This window comes from Callithrix jacchus, chromosome 12 (assembly GCF_049354715.1).
Source record: "Callithrix jacchus isolate 240 chromosome 12, calJac240_pri, whole genome shotgun sequence".
In the NCBI taxonomy this organism is placed as follows: domain Eukaryota; kingdom Metazoa; phylum Chordata; class Mammalia; order Primates; family Cebidae; genus Callithrix; species Callithrix jacchus.
Genome location: NC_133513.1, coordinates 92,645,549 through 92,665,188, shown reverse-complemented (window position 1 = coordinate 92,665,188; position 19,640 = coordinate 92,645,549). Strand labels below are relative to the sequence as shown.

The 19,640-nt window shown below is 40.6% G+C and overlaps 2 protein-coding genes across 12 annotated transcripts in view; one reads left to right on the top strand and one right to left on the bottom strand.

Moving 5' to 3' along the window:
- The window catches only part of ENTPD7 (ectonucleoside triphosphate diphosphohydrolase 7), a 59,944-nt gene that overhangs the window by 2,359 nt on the left and 37,945 nt on the right, over positions 1-19,640 (bottom strand). For 2 of the 9 annotated variants that reach the window (XR_013525058.1, XR_008475633.2), the window contains 4 exons: positions 18,833-19,157; positions 16,775-16,860; positions 15,614-15,775; positions 1,442-1,558 (listed from right to left, as the gene is read on the bottom strand). Coding sequence is in view for 6 of the 9 variants with exons in the window: in XM_054243232.2 (XP_054099207.1) it covers positions 13,616-13,847; positions 15,614-15,775; positions 16,775-16,860; positions 18,833-19,157 (805 nt within the window). In the remaining 3 variants the exon portion in view is untranslated. Of the gene's footprint in view, positions 1-438; positions 600-1,392; positions 1,559-6,678; positions 13,848-15,613; positions 15,776-16,774; positions 16,861-18,832; positions 19,158-19,640 lie in introns of those variants that run through there. The other 7 variants (XM_054243232.2, XM_002756514.5, XM_078346246.1 and 4 more) reach the window with 5 other exon arrangements.
- Positions 1-19,640, top strand: part of COX15 (cytochrome c oxidase assembly factor COX15) — a 37,602-nt gene that overhangs the window by 14,672 nt on the left and 3,290 nt on the right. The window contains exons 8-9 of one of the 3 annotated variants that reach the window (XM_002756516.6): positions 674-787; positions 2,467-7,441. In XM_002756516.6, coding sequence (XP_002756562.1) covers positions 674-787; positions 2,467-2,598 — 246 coding nt within the window. In that variant the 3' untranslated portion in view covers positions 2,599-7,441. Of the gene's footprint in view, positions 1-673; positions 788-2,466; positions 7,442-19,640 lie in introns of those variants that run through there. The other 2 variants (XM_054243235.2, XM_054243236.2) reach the window with 2 other exon arrangements.

Sequence of the window (19,640 nt, the reverse complement as noted above, 5' to 3'; positions counted from 1 at the left end):
GCACCATTACCTGCTGTGGACTGAGTCCCCACCTGCACACAGTTTTTGGCATAAGCAAGCCTGATTGAAATTGTCAGTGTGGAAAGCTCTGAAAAGGAAACAAAGTGAAATAAATGTAGACATATGATAGAAAACATTCTCCCTGATATCGTGGGAGAGGAAGGGGACCTTATTGCCAGTCCTGGACCTTTGTTCTGAAGGGATAGGAATGAAAATGAGATATTAGGTCATTTTTAGCACCAGCAGGTGGCACCACCACTTTCTCCACTCCTAGCCCAGGAAGATAACCCTCATCTGCTGGGGTCAGCCCTGCTTTAAGAATATAGAATTAGAGCTACAGTTAGGGATAAGCATGCAAAGAATGACTTACATATGAGGGGAACACCCACATTGGAAGGTGGATGAGATCACTGGGAGTGAGGGTATATAAAGAGGTACATACAGAAACTTAGGTGGAGCCCTGGGTCACACCAACATTTAAGTGGCAAGCAGAAGAGGACAGTGGAAGAGACAGTCTGCAGTGGAGGAATCAGGGTGGAACTGCAGGGATCTTCTCTGTGACTGGTACAGGACGGTACTTCTTGGTTGCTGAGTGGTTTCTAGAGGAGATACATGTAAGGTGAATAGAAACCTGGCACTTCTTTCTAATGTGTTAGAATCTTTCTTCCTGCAGGGAATCACTTCAGTCACTGCCATTACAGTGCTGTACTTCTTTTCCCGGAGAATTCCCCTTCCTAGAAGGACCAAGATGGCAGCAATGACTCTGCTGGCTTTGGCGTATACACAGGTATAAACCACTTCTTTTTGGTCTGACAGTATCCCCAGTACAAAGTTAAAAAGAGGCTGGGCACAATGGCTCATGCCTGTAATCCCAGCACTTTGGGAGGCTTAGGTGGGCAGATCACTGGAGCCAGGAATTTGAGACCAGCCTGGGCAACATGACAAAACCCTGTCTCTACCAAAAATACAAAAGTTAGATGGGTATGTGGGTGTGTGCCTGTAGTCCAAACTACTTGGGAGGCTGAGGTGGGAGGATCACCCAAGCCAGGGAGGTTGAGGTTACAGTGAGCCAAGATCACACTACTGCACCCCAGCCTGGGCAACAGAGTGAGATCCTGTCTGTTAAAAACAAAGAAAGAAAGAGAAAGAAAGAAAGAAAGAAAGAGAGAGAGAGAGAGGAGAGAGGGAGGGAGGGAGGGAGGGAGGAAGGAAAGAAAGAAAGAAGAAAGAAAAGGTGACAGACTAGGAGAAAATATTTTCCATACTTACAATAAATTAAAAGATTAGGCCAGGTGCGATGGCTTACGGCTATAATCCCACCACTTTGGGAGGCCCAAGTGGGTAGATCACAAAATCAGGAATTTGAGACCCACCTGCCCAATATGGTGAAACCCCGTCTCTACTAAAAATACAAAAATTAGCTGGGTGTGGTGGTGTGTACCTGTAGTCCCGCTACTCAGGAGGCTGAGGCAGAAGAATTGCTTGAACCCGAGAGGCAGAGGTTGCAGTGAGTCAATATCGTGCCGCTGCACTCCAGCCTGGGCAACAGACTGAGACTCTGTCTCAAAAAACAAAAAAGATTAATAACCAGAAAATAAGTAAAGGACATCAGTACACAATTACCACAAAAAGAATGATGAATGGCCAGTAAACATGAAAAGCTGTTCAGTTTCACTGATAATCAGAGAGGAGCATATTTTTAAAAATGAGTACCATTTTGTTCCTGTCAAATTGGAAAAAAATGATAATTAGGTATTGCCATGGGCATAGGAAAATGGATACTTTCAAATATTCTTGGTGACAGCATGTGTTGGTACAGTGTTTTTCAGAGAGGAATTTGGCAAGATCTTTTAAAAGTTAAATGGATAATCCTTTGGCCCAGCAAATGGACTTATTAGTGTCTGTCCTAGAAACAGTCTAATTCACAAAGATCTTTTGTATGAGGAAATTCATCATAGAATTGTGATAGTGAAAAATTGGAAACAACTTAGTTAAACAACTATAGTATATCCATACTGTGGAATATACTGTACAGCAGTTTAAATAATAAGATCTCTAGTTCTTAGAACAAAAAAAGGAAAAGAAAAGAAAAAAAAAGATCTCAAAACATACTGTATATTGTTAAGTGGAAAAAAAAACAAGTGACACAGAACAATGTGTTTTTTCAAAAGCACAAAACTATGTATGTCTCTGTGAACATATTGAAGTATAAGTATAAAACTTGTAACAGTTGACTATTTTGGGGAATTGGGATGGAATGAAGGATAATTAAGGGGAATTTTAGGTTTATCAATTTTGTTCAAATTTCTTTCATTGTAGCATATTTGCTTGTGAAATTAAAAATGTGTATATTTTCACTGCCCTGATGGGAGGATGAGGAGGTTGGTGTGGTTATCGGAGCCTGGTGATTTTCAGTGTGAACTTTTGGCTACTGCCTTTCCTATTGCCTTCTTTCCTTTGTGACAGGTGGGCTTGGGCATTAGCACACTGCTGATGTACGTCCCGACTCCTCTGGCTGCCACTCACCAGTCAGGATCCTTGGCTTTGCTCACTGGTGCTCTTTGGCTGATGAATGAACTCCGAAGAGTCCCAAAATGATTCTCAGAGGACCAGCTTCCTGGGACTGTAACTGTGCTTTTGAGAACTCATCAGAGAGCATAAGAACTGGGGCTTTTGTATGAGATGACCTTGACATACCAAGTGGTTTCCAAATGGTCAACTTATTTTAAAATCTTTTCCTATTTTGAGATCGTCACTGGATCAAGAATGCATTAAGTATGGTTATCCTAAAGGTTCCTTTTTAAATCTGCTTTTCATGTTGAAAATCGGTTTTAATGTAGAGAGAAATGTCTGCCATTTGCTGTTTAACAGGTTTTGTGTCAGGTTTTCAGTGTTGGCAAGCTCTTGGTTCTACATGGATAATTTCTATCTCCTTGTTCTCCTGAGTCCTTAATTCTGCCTAAATAGAATTTCTTTATGATCTTAACTTCACTTAGGTGAAGATTGAAAGGATAGGATTAGCATACCCCAAAGTAGCCAGTGATCTTCAGCAAAAAAATAGGTAATGTCTTCTAATATCCTGATTTTCAAAAATGGAGAAGTTACAGACTTTGAGAAGCTTAATGTATATATGTAGCAAAATGGTTTGTAAGTACTTGGAAAAGGAGGTAATCACCAAAACCCACTTGGATTTCTCAAGCACTAACCTAGTTCCTCTTCTTTTTTTTTTTAGATGGAGTCTTGCACTGTTGCCTGGGCTGGAGTGCAGTGGCGCAATCTTGGCTCACTGCAACCTCTGCCTTCAGGGTTCAAGCAATTCTCCTGCATTAGCCTCCCAAGTAGCTGGGATTACAGGCACCCACCACCAAGCCCAGCTAGTTTTTTGTATTTTTAGTAGAGATGGGGTTTCACTATATTGGCCAGGCTAGTCTCAAACTCCTGACCTTGTGATCTGCCCTTGGCCTCCCAAAGTGCTGGGATATGGATGTGAGCCTCCATGCCCAGCCTAGTTCTTCTTCTTCTTCTTCTTCTTTTTTTTTTTTTTTTTGAGACAGAGTTTTGTTCTTGTTGCCCAGGCTGGAGTGCAGTGACTTGATCTCAGCTCATTGCAACTTCTGCCTCCCAGGTTCAAGTGATTCTCATGCCTCAGCCTCCCAAGTAGCTGGGACCACAGGCACAAACCAAGCCTAGCTAATTTTATATTTTTAGTAGAGAAGGGATTTCATCATGTTGGCCAGGGTGGTCTCGAACTTCTGACCTCAAGTGATCCACCTGCCTCAGCCACCTCAGCCTCCCAAAGTGCTGAGATTACAGGTGTGAGCCACTGCGCCTGGCTAGTTCCTCTTTTGATAAGGCTGTTAACATTACTAAGTCAGGCCGGGCGTGGTGGCTTACAAGCACTTTGGAGGCCAAGGCGGGTGGTCACCTGAGGTCAGGAGTTCAAGAACAACCTGACCAACATGGTGAAACTCCGTCTTATTAAAAAAAAGACAAAAAAAAAAAAATAGCAGTATAAGTCAGAGGAATGCAATCAGTATGAATTGGTTCCGGAGAGGGTTTCCTAACAGCCTTGTAATAAGAAAGAGATGGCTTTGATGGTGTAGTACGTGGACATCTATCCAGATATTTAAACAAATTGTTGACTGCTGAATTAGTGTGATTTTGGTCTCTATTGATATTTTATAAGGCTCTGTCTTATTCAACTTTATTTTTTAAATCAGTGATTTGGATGAAGGCATTGGAAATATGTGATTTGAGGATGGAGCAACCCAATGTTGCTAATATAATAGATGACAGTGGCAACTGAAAACAGTCCCAGAGTGACCCCATCAAAATGAAATTAAACAGATTAGAAATGTAACATTCATTTAAATTAAATAAGTTGTGTAAGTTTGGGCTTTATATCATTTCATATAAGAAAGACTTGGGGATTTCAGTTGGTTTCAGATTCAAAATGAACCAGCTAGAATTCATGTTATTATTATATGGAAACAGAAAAATTAGTGGTACTTCAGGTTTTCTCAGTAGACGTGTCACAGCCATAGCCAGAATACCCCTAACATTAAGTGTATATCCAGAAGAAGAGACCAGGATGGTGAGGAGTCCAGAACCCCTATCACACAGGGAGTAGTTGAAGGAACTAGGGATATTTAACTGGAGAAGAGAACATTTGGGGAGAGAGCAAGATTCCTTTCCTTAGAAGTTGAAGCCCTCTCATGCAGAAGAGGGAATGAGCTTCCATTGTGCTGCAGAGCTGGGAGCAATGGGTGAAAGTTGCAGGAAGTTAGTTTTAGTTCTGTAGAAGGCAAGAGTAGGTAGACCAAATCAAATGACCGCTGGGGTCCGGCTAGTGGAGACTGTAACACTGGCGAGCAGGTGCGCCAGTTCAAGCTAAACTACTGCTGAGTTCTGGTCTGTTGCTGCCACTCTACAGGTCCAGGGTTGTTAGATCTTCTGGGTTTTTGTTTTGCTTTTTGAAATAAGGAAAATAAGTTTATCTTTAGTTATCCTTGGATATACTTCTATTCCATACAGTAACAATACAAATACAAAGTGAAAACAAACATCTGGATTTCATCCTTGACCTCATTTACAAAGCAAAAAGAGATGCTGGATTCAGATATAAATGTTTAATTTTACAGCATTTAAGTCACCAAATCTGTTTTTTTTTTTTAAAGATTTAAAAAATCTAGATTTTTATGTGAAAGCTCTCAATTAAGTATTGGGAACTAATTTCAAGATTTTTAAAAATGTTATACAGGCTCAACATGTCTGTGAGCCATAAATGATCTATGACCTAACATTTCCCATTTTTAATTTCTGAACTAGGTGATCTCATTTTTTTCAACTCGAGTACTCCGTAAGTTTGTGTGACCTGTAGTGTGCCATTCTCAGGTGGTGATGTGGTTTGGATGTTTTGTCCCCTCCAAATCTCATGTTCAAAATGTGACATTCAGTGTTAGAGGTGGGCCTAGTGGGAGGTGTTTGGGTCCTGGGGGTGGATCCCTTATGCATGACTTTGTGCCATCCCCATAGTAATGAGTGAGTTCTCACTCTGGTAGTTTATGCAAGAGCTGGTTGTTTAAAAGAACTTGGAACTGGGCCAGGCGCAGTGGCTCACGCCTGTAATCCCAGCACTTTGGGAGGCCAAGGCAGGCAGATCATGAGATCAGGAGATTGAGACCATCCCGGCTAACATGGTGAAACCCTATCTCTCCTAAAAATATAAAAAATTAGCTGGGCGTGGTGGTGCATGCCTGTAGTCCCAGCTACTTGGGAGGTTGAAGCAGGAGAATCACTTGAACCCAGGAGGTGGAGGTTGCAGGGAGCCAAGATCACATCACTGCACCCCAGCTTGGGCAATAGAGCAAGACTTTGTCTCAAAACAAAAAAAGCCTAGAACTTCCTCCTCTCTCTCTTGCTCTCTCACCATGTGACACACTGGCTCCCCTTCACCTTCCACCATGATTGTAAACTTCCTGAAGCCCTCACCAGAAGTAGATGCCAGCACCATGCCGCCTGTACAGTTCTATGCAGAACTGTGAGCCAAATAAACCTCTTTACTTTATAAAAATTCTCAGGTATTTCTTTATAGCAATGCAAGCAGACTAACACAGGTGATTCTTAGCAAAACAGTTTGTCAATTTTTCATAAATCCTAGACCCTGATGGGCTTATGCTATTGCCTAGAAGAGATTCCCAACTTCTCTCTTATTTGAATGTCAGAAAAATCCCAAAACCCAAGCCTCATCTAAGACCAATGAACTCACAATCTCTGGAGGTAATAAAAGGCATATTTTAAAAGTTCCCCAGGTATCCAATGTGCAGACAAGTCTAGGGACCACTGGCTTAGGTCCTAATAGACTAGTTACCTTAGAAAGTTCTGACTAGCTTATGCCCATTCCCTTCTAATTTCCACCCCACCCTATCATTTGATCTGCTATATTGATCCTGTTAGTATGTTAGTAGGATATGGTCTCTTCTGGATAGACTCCTTTAGAGAAAGGGAACTTTAGTTCCTGAGGCAGGTTCCCACACCATCCTCTCCTGATCCTCAAACCCAGGTTGTCCTTAGTTAATAAGTGAGTCAGCAGAGGGCAGTGTGACCCAACCCAAAGAACCATTTATTTATTAATGCTTCTACAGTTCCCTCCAAGGAAGTAGCAACTGGTGAATAAAGTTTCAGATGTTTTACTTCATTTTTCTTTATTACAGATGATGCGTACATTTGGAAAAACAACTGGTTGCATTTATTTATTTATATAACTGTATTATGCCACCTATGAGCTCCCAGTGAATGATTATCTTATTTTTTATATTTATTATTCCCAGCACTGCCAGACACATCTCAAACATTGAATGAGTTAATGCATGAATGGAAAATGGACAATTACAGATTGATGTTTGATGTCCCAAATATCTTTTTCCCAAAAAGTCATTATATACCTATAGGATTAAATGAATTTCCCTTAGTATTTTCAAAAGTTTATCTACGCTTCTGTCCATTGTTTTTAAAACATGAAGGAAATTAAAACACATGGCTTTCTAAATCAGTCAACTTAGAATATTTTGTCTGTAACTTAGACTGACAAATACTATCTCTTGTAGCAGGGGTAATGGTTAGCAACTCCCTAAAGCAATGTTGGTTGCAGAGAACAACACTGATGATCATTTTTAGGATAACCAGTTTATCTATAGCCACACTTGTGGTCCTGGGATGAATGGTGGGTTATATATCAGCATATGTAACACATATACCCATGTCCCTGCATAAGGGAGAATGCATCACCTCTCTATTGCACATTTTCCTCAACACTGACTTATGTTTTGTCAGTGAGAATGTTAAGAATGCAAAATTATTGTTTAATGTGAAGCAGTAAAAAAACATAGTCGTAACAGCTCTCCAAAGCAATGTAATAAAGGCAGCCTTTGGTTTTTTTAAAGTGTGGTGTGTCTAGTTGTGGATCATAATCAAAAGATGTCTTTCACCACACCCCACAGAGGCTATTGATCAAGGTAGAAATAATGGGGAAGACACGGCCTGTACTTCAGGGCTTCAACTAAAAGGGAATTGTAGAATGAGAACTTCAAATACAACACAGTAACAGAATACTAGAAACCAAAGTGTGTGTCTGGGATTCCTGCTTGTAGAAAGACACTTATGAAGCTAATTCGGGGCAGTCTTCACCAGCAGCAGCCAAATGCTGGCAAGTGCTCTGTAGGAGGGGCCACTTAGGAAAGTACCAGAACTTCCTTGGAGTGGAGAAGGAGGAGTGGGCCACTAGAGGGTATACCAGTGGCTGCCCTACTTTAAAAGGGAGGATCAGGAGCCAACTAACATACATATCTTTATGCTAACATGAAGTCATGTATGTGTGGCTATACATAGCCGGTGATTTAGAAAAATTTTTCAACTTTGGTTTTCATAAAAATGGCAAGAAATGATGGATTACATCTCAAAAGTGAAAGCCCTTGTAGTATTAGTAATGATTCAGTTTTATTAAAAGGATCTCCTATTGCTCAGATTTCCAGAGAAACAAAATGGTCAACTAGTGTGTTATTCCTTTCCTGTCCCTCTAATAATAGTACCGACAAACTGGAAAATAATGAAATATTAGAGCAAAAGAGAAATGTGTAATAACACGAGAAGTCTATTAGGATATAAGTAAGTGGACAGAGCAGGCTTAAAATGAAGCTTAAACAAGCCATCTGCAGAAACAGAAAACAGGGTAGATGGGACACACAAACAAGGTGCCACAGCTTTTCAACTTAGATCCATGTTATGAGAGAGAGCAGGCGAAGAACACAACCTATTAAGTGTTCGATTTGAGGTATATTCAGTTTGCTATTTTATAGTATTAATCAAAATATTGACTAACAATCCTATTATTATTAATCAAAACTTTTGGTCTTGAGTCTTAGTTTTTTTAACAGTAATATTTTTTGTAACACCAACAAAATCCTCACAAGTTTGACAGAGCATATTGCCTCAGGGGCTGCACTCTGGAGCTAGTGTTCCTAAGAGACTAAAATGGAAGAATTTGAAACATCTGCTACTTCTACCATAATTCTTATTCCCAATCAACATTTACATCACATACCACAGCGAAAAGGACAACTAGATACTAGTTTTGAATTAATTTGAAATGTTTAAAGACAACAAAAAGAAACAGCCCTCTGTTCCTGTAACAGTCTGGAAACTGTCCAAGAATTAACAACGAAGTTCTTTAACGAGGTAGATGTAATAGGCATTTATACCTTCATCTAGGCTGTAGTCATCTAATTAATTGCTTGGATGCTTTGGTAAAGAAAATTGTGTAAAATTAATTGTTTTAAAAAGATGTATGAAATTTAAAAGTACTAAAATACAGAAACTAGAATAGATGTAGTGAAAACTTGGCACTATTTCAAACAAAGCATTTTTTTCAGAGTTTATTCCTAAATGCGAGCAAAGCAGTCATAAATGAATGTCAGAAGCAGTTCTAAAGATTGGGCATGGTTAGTTGTGGCCAGCTGTTTTATAAAGAATAGATTCTGTTTACATATACTTGCAGAACGATTCTTTCAATGAGCATTCACTGTAGCTGACAAAGTAGTTGGGGTGTCTGTGTTACAGAGAAACCTGGGGCCTAGGAGGCCAGTCACTGTGACTTTACACATATTACAACTGCTCTGGGCCTCAGTTTCATCATCCATACAAATCAAGGGGGTTGGCCAGAAGACCTTTAAAATCCCAGCTTTAAAACTCTTCTGAAATTTATTATGATTGGTATTAGAAACTCCATTTCTACCAACCTTATCAGGGGTTATGGATAAAATAGGAGGCTCTTTTGGGCAGCCTGGTCTTCTAAACCAAAGGACAAAATGCTCTTCCCAAATCCATATGACTTTTCTACCTTGTCTTCTGCCTTTAGTTTCTAATCTTGTCTAGCCACCTTGTTGTATAGATGAGAACCAAACCAGAGATGGTAAGTGACTTGCATGGGGTACCAGAGCTAGTAAATGACAAAGCTAGAACCCATTCATTAAGCCTACTTACTGTTCTTTCCCTTAAGTGATACCACTCACTTGTCTTCCATCCCTGACAAAAAGCAAAACACAAAACTGCGAGAAGCATCTGTGTAGATGATACCAGTGAGAAGTGTTAAATTATTTTATTTCAAAAATGTAAATATGGATGTGATAATAAATGTTAATGCCTAAAAAGACTAGCTTAGCAAGTGCATGGCAGGCATTTAGTCAGCCACGTTTCAGCAATCGCTGGCCAAGATCTTAAAGTTAAAGGAATCTATTAGGATGAGGAGGGGGTGGGGCAGGATACTTTGGAAGTTATTGGGAGAATAAATAGAAGATTGGTGGAGAGCGATGAAAATTTCCTAGACCAGAAGAGATACTGGACTACTAGAGCAGAGAGGGAGAGAGGAGAGCACGGGTTGAAAAACTTATCTATTAGGTACTATGCTCACCACCGGGTGATGGGATCTGTATACCCCAAACCTCAACATCACTCAATATACTCATATAACAAACCTGCACTTGTACCCCCTGAATCTAAAATAAGTTGAAATTATTTATAAAAAACAAAAACAACAATCTCAACAAAAATTTCCCAGGCCAAGGAAATTCAAGGAACTAAAGTACTGAGAAGAAAAAATGGCTTGGAATATAATTTGGCTTAGAGTTAACTGCAACTTAAGTGAATGAAATGCTACATAAATGGATATTTTACATATATTCATTATGTTCTAGTAACAAGAATTTGGGGAAAGTGATGGATTATGCTAAAAAGCATCACTACAAGCCACTGACTCCTGCTTTGACATCTGTGGCCTGTCTCAGTAATAACAAGCCTACTAAAACAGTTCAGGTTCATTGCTTCTGTTAACAAGAGTGGTTGGTAAGATTCAAAGGACCAGTGGAATGTGAATTTTATGACACCATAATTATCTTCACTGGGAGAATCACCAAAGTGCAAAAATGCAAATAGAAATCTTTAAAAACCAAAGGGTAAGGCAAGATCGATTTCTGCTCCTCTAAGCTATTTTATTATAAGGAAGCAATATATTTAAGTAATTGGCCCTTAGCAAGGAATAAGTGGTTTTTGTTTCTAGCTAATGAGATTTCATTTAAAATCTATTAATTGGGAGAAGAGAAGCAGCATAGGAGCCAATACCAACAGTAAATATTCAGTTCTTCTGAGGGATGATAAAATTTTCCTTCAGTATTGTGGAACTCCTGGAAGCCTTGCTCATGGTAATAAAGACAAGCCTAGATCCCATAATATTAAAGTAATGAACCGGATATAACACATTAAATACTGCAAAATAAAATAAGAAATATGTATATATTGAAAAAGTGATAAATCTAGATATCCTGAGATTCTCAACTATAAAAAGAACAGAGTAATATCAGTTTGAAAGGTTGTTGTAATGACTAAATAATACACATAAAATCCTTAACAGTGTTTGGTACATAACAAAGGCTTAACAAATAATGGTTATTATTACAGCCAGGATGAAGAATACTAATAAGAGCTTTCAAATTGGGCCAATTCCTTACTTCCCTGTTTCAACTTCATTTTTAGCATATGAATATGATCACCGTTAGCCAGTCAAGTAGTTTCCGACTAGATCATTGATTAGCTCTAACAAGAAAACCAAAGATAGTATTTGGAAACCAAGATGAGGGCAAAAGAAAAATGTTAACTGAGTAGGCAATAGCTAGCTAAAACATATTTTGACATTTTTTGTTGTTGTGGAGTCTCACTCTGTCACCCAGGCTGGAGTGCAGTGGCATGATCTCAGCTCACTGCAACCTCCGCCTCATGGGTTCAGGCGATTCTTCTGCCTCAGCCTCCTGAGTAGCTGGGACTACAGGCGGGTGCTACCACGCCCAGCTAATGCTAATTTTTAAATATTTTTAGTAGAGACGGGGTTTCACCATTTTGGCCAGGCTGGTCTTGAACTCCTCCTGACCTCGTGAGCCACCTGCCTTGGCCTCCCAAAGTCACCATGGCTGGCCTTGACATTATTTTTAAGCAGCATTCATAAGGTTCATGGAGCACCGGTACTAAAAGAAAATCAAAGCAGTGTAGAAGTCCTAAAAACCAAAGGAAATTGCTATGAAAGAAGCCCTAATAAAAGGTAATATATTTCCAAAGAAACAGAGGCCAGGTGCAGTAGCTCATTCCTATAATCCCAGCACTTTGGGAGGCCAACGTGGGAGGATTGCTTGAGCCCAGGTGTTTGAGACCAGCATAGTGAGGCTCCATCTCCAAAAAAATAAAAGATTAGCTGAGTGTGGTGGTGCATACCTGTAGTCCTAGCTGCTTGGGAGTCTGAGGTGGGAGGATTGCTTGAGCCCAGGAGGTTGAGGCTACAGTGAGCCATGATATTGCACCACTGCACTCCAGCCTGGGCGACAGCATGAGGCCCTGCCAACAAGGAAAAAAAAAAAAAGGGAACAGAGTCCGTATGTTTAGTCCATGCTTATCTCATTTTAAAACAATACAAGACTGGGCATCTTTTTATCTACCAACCAAGGGTCAGTATACTTATTTTTATCTTAGTTTATTTCTAGGAAGATCTTAATTTCTTTTTCTCTGTTTTATAAGGCATTTGATTCCTTTCTGTTCCCAGTGTAAAATTTATGTTTGAAGAGTTCTACTTTTTTTTTTCTTTAAAGCCAGGGACTTTTCCCCCTATTAATCTAATCTCAGAAATCAAAGATGACAAAAAGAAAAGAAAATGCTCCTAGCCCTGAGAGCAAATTCGTGGACAGGACATTCAAGGCTGCATGTAGGAAAGGGTAAAATATAAGACAGACGCCATACAGAGCTAATGAAGAGAAATCCTTATGCAATTTAATGGCTAAATGTAGAGGAGAAGCAAAGCTCCTGAAGGGTAGTGGGTGAAAATGTAATTATTATGGCTTTTCCTCTCACTTCATTAATGGAAGTGCTGCTTATGACTGAGCAGTCTCTTAATAGAGGTTCTGAAACTTGCCAGGCGGCTTATGAACAGATTGATCTATTCCAAAGTTTAGAATTTGCTCCCTTTCCGACATTCCGAGAGTCAGAAATTAAGAAAACTTCCATTTCTTAAAACAGTTAAGAACTTTGATTTTATTGCCTTTGCCCACTCTCCTGATTCTGTTCTCCTTCTTTTAAAAACAACCCAAATACATTCCCCAAACTACATATTAATCTTGCAGTGAAATGAAAAAACTGTCTTTGAATCTTCCTGTCTAAAGGCTCACAAAAACAGGCCTAGGGGGCGGTAACCGAAAATCAGACAAATCCAGGTTCCCAGTCCCCATCACAGCTTCTCCATCCTACTAACACACTTAAGGCTCAAAAAGCAAAATTAATGCCCAGACAGCCTGTGAGGCACATAGACATGGAAAAATGTTCTATCCTGGTCATACCAGGCATCAGATAAGATACTAAAATCTTCTACCGATCATTCATTTAGAAGGGGTTCTAACCTTTAAAATCATGTTCTAACATCAATACTCTGACAGGGATCTTGAATCACACCCATGATGGCTTCTTTGTCAAGTAAGCAAGGAAGTTATATCATTTTGGTGCCTGGAAATTCCTATGTGGTCCATTGAACTGCAAAGATCTTGGATCCGTATTAAAGTCTGTGGATCTCCACATAAATGATATCTCTGTTACAGAGAAGGAAGGTGCTGCTGCACTTTCTAGAATGTCTCTGGCTTTCTATCAGTCAGATGCTACAAGTTTTATTTCAACCAGGCTTCCAGTGTGCCCAATGCCAAACTTCATGCTTCAGCAAGGGAAGAAAAGATGAGATCCCAGGAACATACCAGACCTCTCAGAAGAAGGAGTCAAAGCCTGCTTCAATTGGACAAAGCTTGGTCCCCCATATTAGCACCAATCTCCTGTCATTTAGTTCCTCACAGATTAAATTATAGCTTCTCTCAGAGAAGACCTGGGTACTTAGAAGGAATCATGGTAGAAAGTAAAGTAGAAATTCCAAGGGCAGATATCCACAAGGTCAGGCATCACAGCATCTGAGGCCAAACAAGAAAGTGGAGGAATTGAATGAGCAGCAACTTGGGGGTGCTCAAGCTTCTCTAGTCCTGGCCCAGCCTCACGGCCCCACCTGTACTCCCATCATGGGCACCACCTCTTCAAGCCACAGCAAGTCCAATGGAGCTGAGGTTCGCGTTTGTCGGTGGTGAATTCGGCGTAGCCGTAGAAGGTATAGGATGATAGCCAGTAGCACCACCAGGATACAGGCAAAGAAGAGATAGTGGTTGTATACAAATGAGAGACGGAACCAGCTACCATGGGCTTGTCGGACACCTTCCTGCCGAAGATCCCTACGGAAGAATTAAGAATTTGTAGGTGGAAAAAACTGTTAGTTTCAGAGAGAGACATTTACTCTGATTTGAAAGGCCCTGTAGTTTTATTCCATCCACATAAACATTTTATGACACCAGCTCCACAGAGCAGGCAAAGCTGAAGAACATCCCCAGCCCCAGGGCTGCCACAAGATCCCTCCTGTGTCTTCCTTCCCACGGCCTCCAAAAGGGACCTGCAGGCTTATCCCCTCCAGAATCTAAGGTAAAATGGGAAGGCCTTTGAAACTGAAGCTCAAAAAATTAACAGAAAGGCTAGATTGGCCCTCTGTAACATTTATCTTAAAATATGGTTTATAAATATAGTATGAATGAGAATATGGTTTCCCCTAAATCCAATAGAGAAATCAGAGTATGTCTGAATCCTTTTATTAAAGTTGCTATGCATCTGAGCACAGTGGCAAATGCCTGTAATCGAAGCACTTTGGGAGGCCAAGCCAGGAGGATTACTTGAAGCCAGGAGTTCAAAACCAGCCTGGTCAACATAATAAAACCCCATCTCTCCAGAAGAAAAATTTAAAAATTAGCTGGGCATGGTGGTAAGCACCTGTACTCCCAGCTACGCAGAAGGCTAAGGCGAGAGAGTCACTTGAGCCCAGGAGCTTAAGGTTGCAGTGAGCTACGAACATGGCACTGCCACCACACTCAGCCCAGGCAACAGAGCGAGACCCTGTCTCAAAAAAAAAATAATAATAAAGTTACTGTGTTTTCTTAGGATCTAGGATATGTCTAAATAAAGCAGTTACCTGATCAACTATATTATAGTCTGAAAAAATAACGATAAGATATGAAAACCAAGAGCAATGGTCCACTTGGCTAGAACAGAAGCCACTCTTCAGCGATCCGGATCCCAGATCTAGTTTTGTCTTGTTTGACCTGCAGTGTTCTTTTATAATGTGAATCTCTAAACTGAAAGACTTCATAAAAAATATGGATCTCCAACTTTTCTGGACTGATGAGAACTGGCAATGCTGGGACAGCACTTGTGCGTGACAATAACCAGCCCATTAATTGGGGTATACTTTCTAGTTGTGGGCAACCCTCACCTAGCCCACTTCCCTCACTTCTATCACTTCCCTGGCTCCTGACAGTATTGAGTTTAGAGAAACAGACATCAAAGATGAAAAATTCATCTGAGTTTATCTGAAACAGTCCAGGGTACAGAGTACCTAAAAACTGTCCCAAATATCTTACAGTACATGGAAGTAAGGCATCAGGCTACCAGAGTTTGTTGAAAGTAGCCCTACTAAAAACATCTCACGTCCTTTGTTCTAATGCTGACCCACCAAAAGAGCCTTCAAAGTCAACGACACAATTTCTGGAGTGCCTCTCTCCATTACGAAAGATTGCTCTAGACATCCTACCCCTGTTCTTTAGTCAGATGTGTTTTCCAGGGTTACCCAAGAATGACATTTTAGCTTGTCAGCATCTTGGAAGTGATTAGTAAGAGCTCAGTCCTAAAGCTGGGTAAACAAATAAAGCTGGATTTCTGAGGTAGCAAAGCTGAGTAACAAACTCCAAATCAGTAATGCTCAACCTTCTCTGAGCATGCCTGATAGTAATACTGGCTCACATGGAAGTAATAGGAATTTGTTCTTGTGAGGAGGTGGGGAGGAAGGTCACTTAAGATCTATTCTAAGCCAGTTTAAAAAAAAAAACAAAACCTGTTCTGAGACATCAACTGATACCCTGAGCTCAAGATTCCAGATTGGTCAGTCTTACTTTACCTGAGTGGTAAGAATCGTGTTTTATATAGAATGGCTCCCAGCGTCCACTGAACCTCTCGGTCATACACCAGCTGGGCTGTCCGCAGGTTTGAGTAGTCATAGGGAAAGTGGAATCCTTCATGTAAGACTTGATACATCCAAGCTGATTTAAAACACTGATATCTGTGTAACAAAAATAATTGAATTTTTAAAAAAGAAAAAGAATTATAATACTTTCCTTTACAATAAGCCATTCCATATTCCTGCCAGTTATTAAAAAACCTACCTTCTCCCGCTTCACCTTCCTCACCTCTAAGTGGGTTACTTCTAAGTCAGCCTATTTATCTTGTGTTTATCACAAAGGCAATAATGATACTGAGGCTGTGTTTTTCTTTTTCTTTTTTTTTTAAGAGTTGCTATCTTCAGAGACCAATTATATGATGATGTTTGGGATTTACTTCAAAATAACCTAGTTGTAGCAAGAAGGGGATCGTGGGTGGGAAAACAGATAAAAACAAGATGGGCCAGGATCCAATAACTGAGAGTAGGAAAGCAGGGTGACAGGTACACTGGAGTTTATCACACTATTCTAGTTTTGTTTATGTTAAACAGTTTTTAACTAAAACATTTAAAAAATGAAAGGACCAATGAATCAAACTGGCAAAATGTTATTTGTTGAAGTTGTGTGATAGTTACATGAGGGTTTATGTTGCTATTCTCTCTACTTTTCTGTATGTTTGATATTTTCTATAATAAAAGTTGAAAAACAATCATCACTTTTGGCCAGGCACAGGGGCTCATGACTGTAATCCTAGCACTCTGGGAGAGTAAGGCAGGCAGACCACTTGAGCTCAGAAGTTCAAGACCAGCCTGGCAGCATGATGAAACCTCATCTCTACAAATGGCATGGGGGCACATGCCTATAGTCCCAGCTACTTGGGGAGTTGAGGCAGGAGAATCACTTGAACCTGGGAGGTGGAGGTTGCAGTGAGCTAAGATCGTGCCACTACACTCCAACCTGGGCGACAAAAGGAGACCGTGTCTCAAAAAATAAAAAAATTTAATCAAATGCCCCCTCAACATGAAATCTAATCTGCACTATTGCTCACTGTCCCTCCTGCATTATAATCTGCCATCTAGATTTTTAAGGCCACATCTAAGGAGGAAAGGAAAATGACTTACTTGAGTCGATGCTCATCTGCATGTGATGAAAAGAGGCCATTCTTGAATCTCTGAGTTAGTACCGACCAAGCCATGCCACAGTAATCCTGGATCAACCGCAGAGAAAATAGTGCAACATGAGTTTGGAGGCAAACTCTCTACCTTCCCCTCAGTCACAGCTGTTCTATTTCTAAAGTTACTTGTGGGCTACCAACTGACAAAGGAAAACAGAAACGGCATATTTATAAACACTGTGACATACCCCCATTTATTCTTGTCACCTCAGGTTGGTCTAGTACCAAGCAAGCCTGATGTGGCTTCTGAGCCTCTTAGGCTTCAGAGGGGCTGAGGTTAGGACTAAGGAATAGCAATGTCAAAAGCCAAAGACAGCTTCATTCTACTCCACATAGGACTGACATGAGCAGGGAGAACAGATGAAAGAGGAGGGTTATAAACCTGTCATTGGCCTCCCTCGGTGTTCTAATTCTCACCAGAAGAATCATTCCTTTTGGTTTGTTCAGTGAACGAACATTTACTGAATGTCTGCTATGTGCCAGGTGCTGTTCTAGATGCCAGGGAATCATGCAGTCAATAAAACAGACAAAAATTCCTGTCTTCAAGGAAGCTTACATTCTAGTGGTAAGAGACAGACACTCCCGCCACCCGCCGCCACACACTATGCTGAATGACATAAATGCTTGGGGAAAAATAAAGCAGGAAAGGGCAATAGGTAATATGGAGAGTGTTGTCATTTTGGAGAGAGTGGTCCCAGAAGTGGCTCTGGGAAGATAACGTTTGAGTCAAAAAATTAAAAAGAACAAAATCATCTCTTTTACCTGGGAAAGATAACACATTAAGCCACTAGCAATGTCGGCAAGCAATAACTTGAGCCTTTTGGTATTCAAGGGATAGAATTTGAAGAAGTTCTGAGATAAGAGAAAGATTCAGGCCATGGACAGTTAGGGAGCTCTGGGCTACAGAAAAAAAGGGAGCATGAAGGTCATCCTGGAGGCTGGAGAGAAAGGAGTAAATACAAACCAGGTGTTCTGCAATATTTCTTAAGGACTGCTTTTTGGGAACAGAAAAGTACAGATACTGCAGATATTATTCAATTGGAAGTCTTACACCAAGAGAACTCTAGAAAATTGTAAGAAAGAAAGAATAAGAAACATGAGGATAGGCCGGGCGTGGTGACTCACACCTGTAATCTCAGCACTTTGGGAGGCTAAGGTGGGTGGATCACCTCAGGTCAGGAGTTCAAGACCAGCCTGCCAACATGGAGAAACCCTGTCTCTACTAAAAATACAAATATTAGTCAGGCATCGTGGTGGGCATCTGTAATCCCAGCTACTCGGGAAGCTGAGGCAGGAGAATTGCTTGAACCCAGGAGGTGGTGGTTGCAGCAAGCCGAGATCTTGCCACTGCACTCCAGCCTGGGCTACAGAGCAACACTCTGTCTCAAAAAAAAAAAAAAAAGAAAAAGAAAAAAGAAAAAGAAAAATGAGGACAGATTCTCCCATTAATTTCTCTATGAAAAAGACAGATTAGAGAGATACACAACAATTCAAAGAGATGGCCCTAAATTAAGCAGAGAATGATAGAAAGCTGGCTAAACTTTTACCTGTCCAAGTAACCAATGATTTAAGCCTTACATGATGCTTAAGTCTATATGATCAAAGTGAAATTTTACTCCTCCAAAAGCACATTACAACAGAGAATAGCCAGCAAGGGGAAAAATACTGGAGGTGACATTTCTTGGCCATAAGCATTAAACAAGACTACTGGAAAGCTGGAAGAAAAACCATTAGCCAACACAAAAATTTCACACCTGGGTAACAATTTGGGTGATATGACATCCATGAAAACTACATTTAGTTAATTAGAAGGCAGTACAGCATAGCTAGATCCTTAAGTTCTGTGAGTCCACTTCCTCATCTGTAAAATGAGGGTTCAAAGGGCTCCAGCAAAGAACAAGTGGGATTCTGTATGCAAAGCCCTTTGTACAGCGCCTGGCACAGAGTGAGGCATTCAATAAATGGCTGCAGCCAGCATAAGCCATGTTTATCGTTAATAATTTACCTGAGCAGCCTTGGCAAATGTTGGCCCATGGTAGCGGCCACCAATGCGCAACACATCCTCTGTACAGTAAAAAAACTCAGAGAAGCCATAGAACTCGCTGTGGTTGAAGTCAATTGGCGATTGATAGATGCCATTGAGTGAGGCCTGGCTGGCGTTGGAGCGAGCCAGCAGGGGGCTCAGCATTGCCCCACAAGACACCCAGTCTCCTCTTCCTCGGACATGCAACACTTGGCTGTTCCTCTCCACCACATCTGTGAGTCCCACAGGCAGGCAGGGATCCAGAAATGGATTGTCGGGACTCAGACCTGTCTTCTGACCCAGCAATCTGCCACAATGACAAAAACAAAGAAAATATTCATGCCTGTACTCAACGTAGTCTAAGAAACACAATGTGCTTCATAAATATCTTGCTACTGGTTTTTATGATATTCCTAGAAATGAGGATGGAGTGCAGTATTACCATGGAAATTCATCACATACACATTTAACTTAAGCAAATTAAATTTAGGGGAAAAAAAAGAGGAACATGGTGATCGGTTCTGTTCTACCTTTTAGTCAACATGTGTATTTCATTTCCTAGGGTGTAGTGAAATTGGAGATGTGAATCTGCTGTTCTCTATCTGGTCTTCATTCCCACATACCTCTTAAAAGTGCAAGGACCTTATCATGCAGAGTGTGGTTCTAATGTTTAAATATACAGCTTTCACAACAATGTTCTTCAAACGTCATAGTATCTGTGGGAGACATCTGAGCACCTCAACCCAAGCAATGTTTGTATAGACTTAGGAGTACTGTCAGAGTACAAACA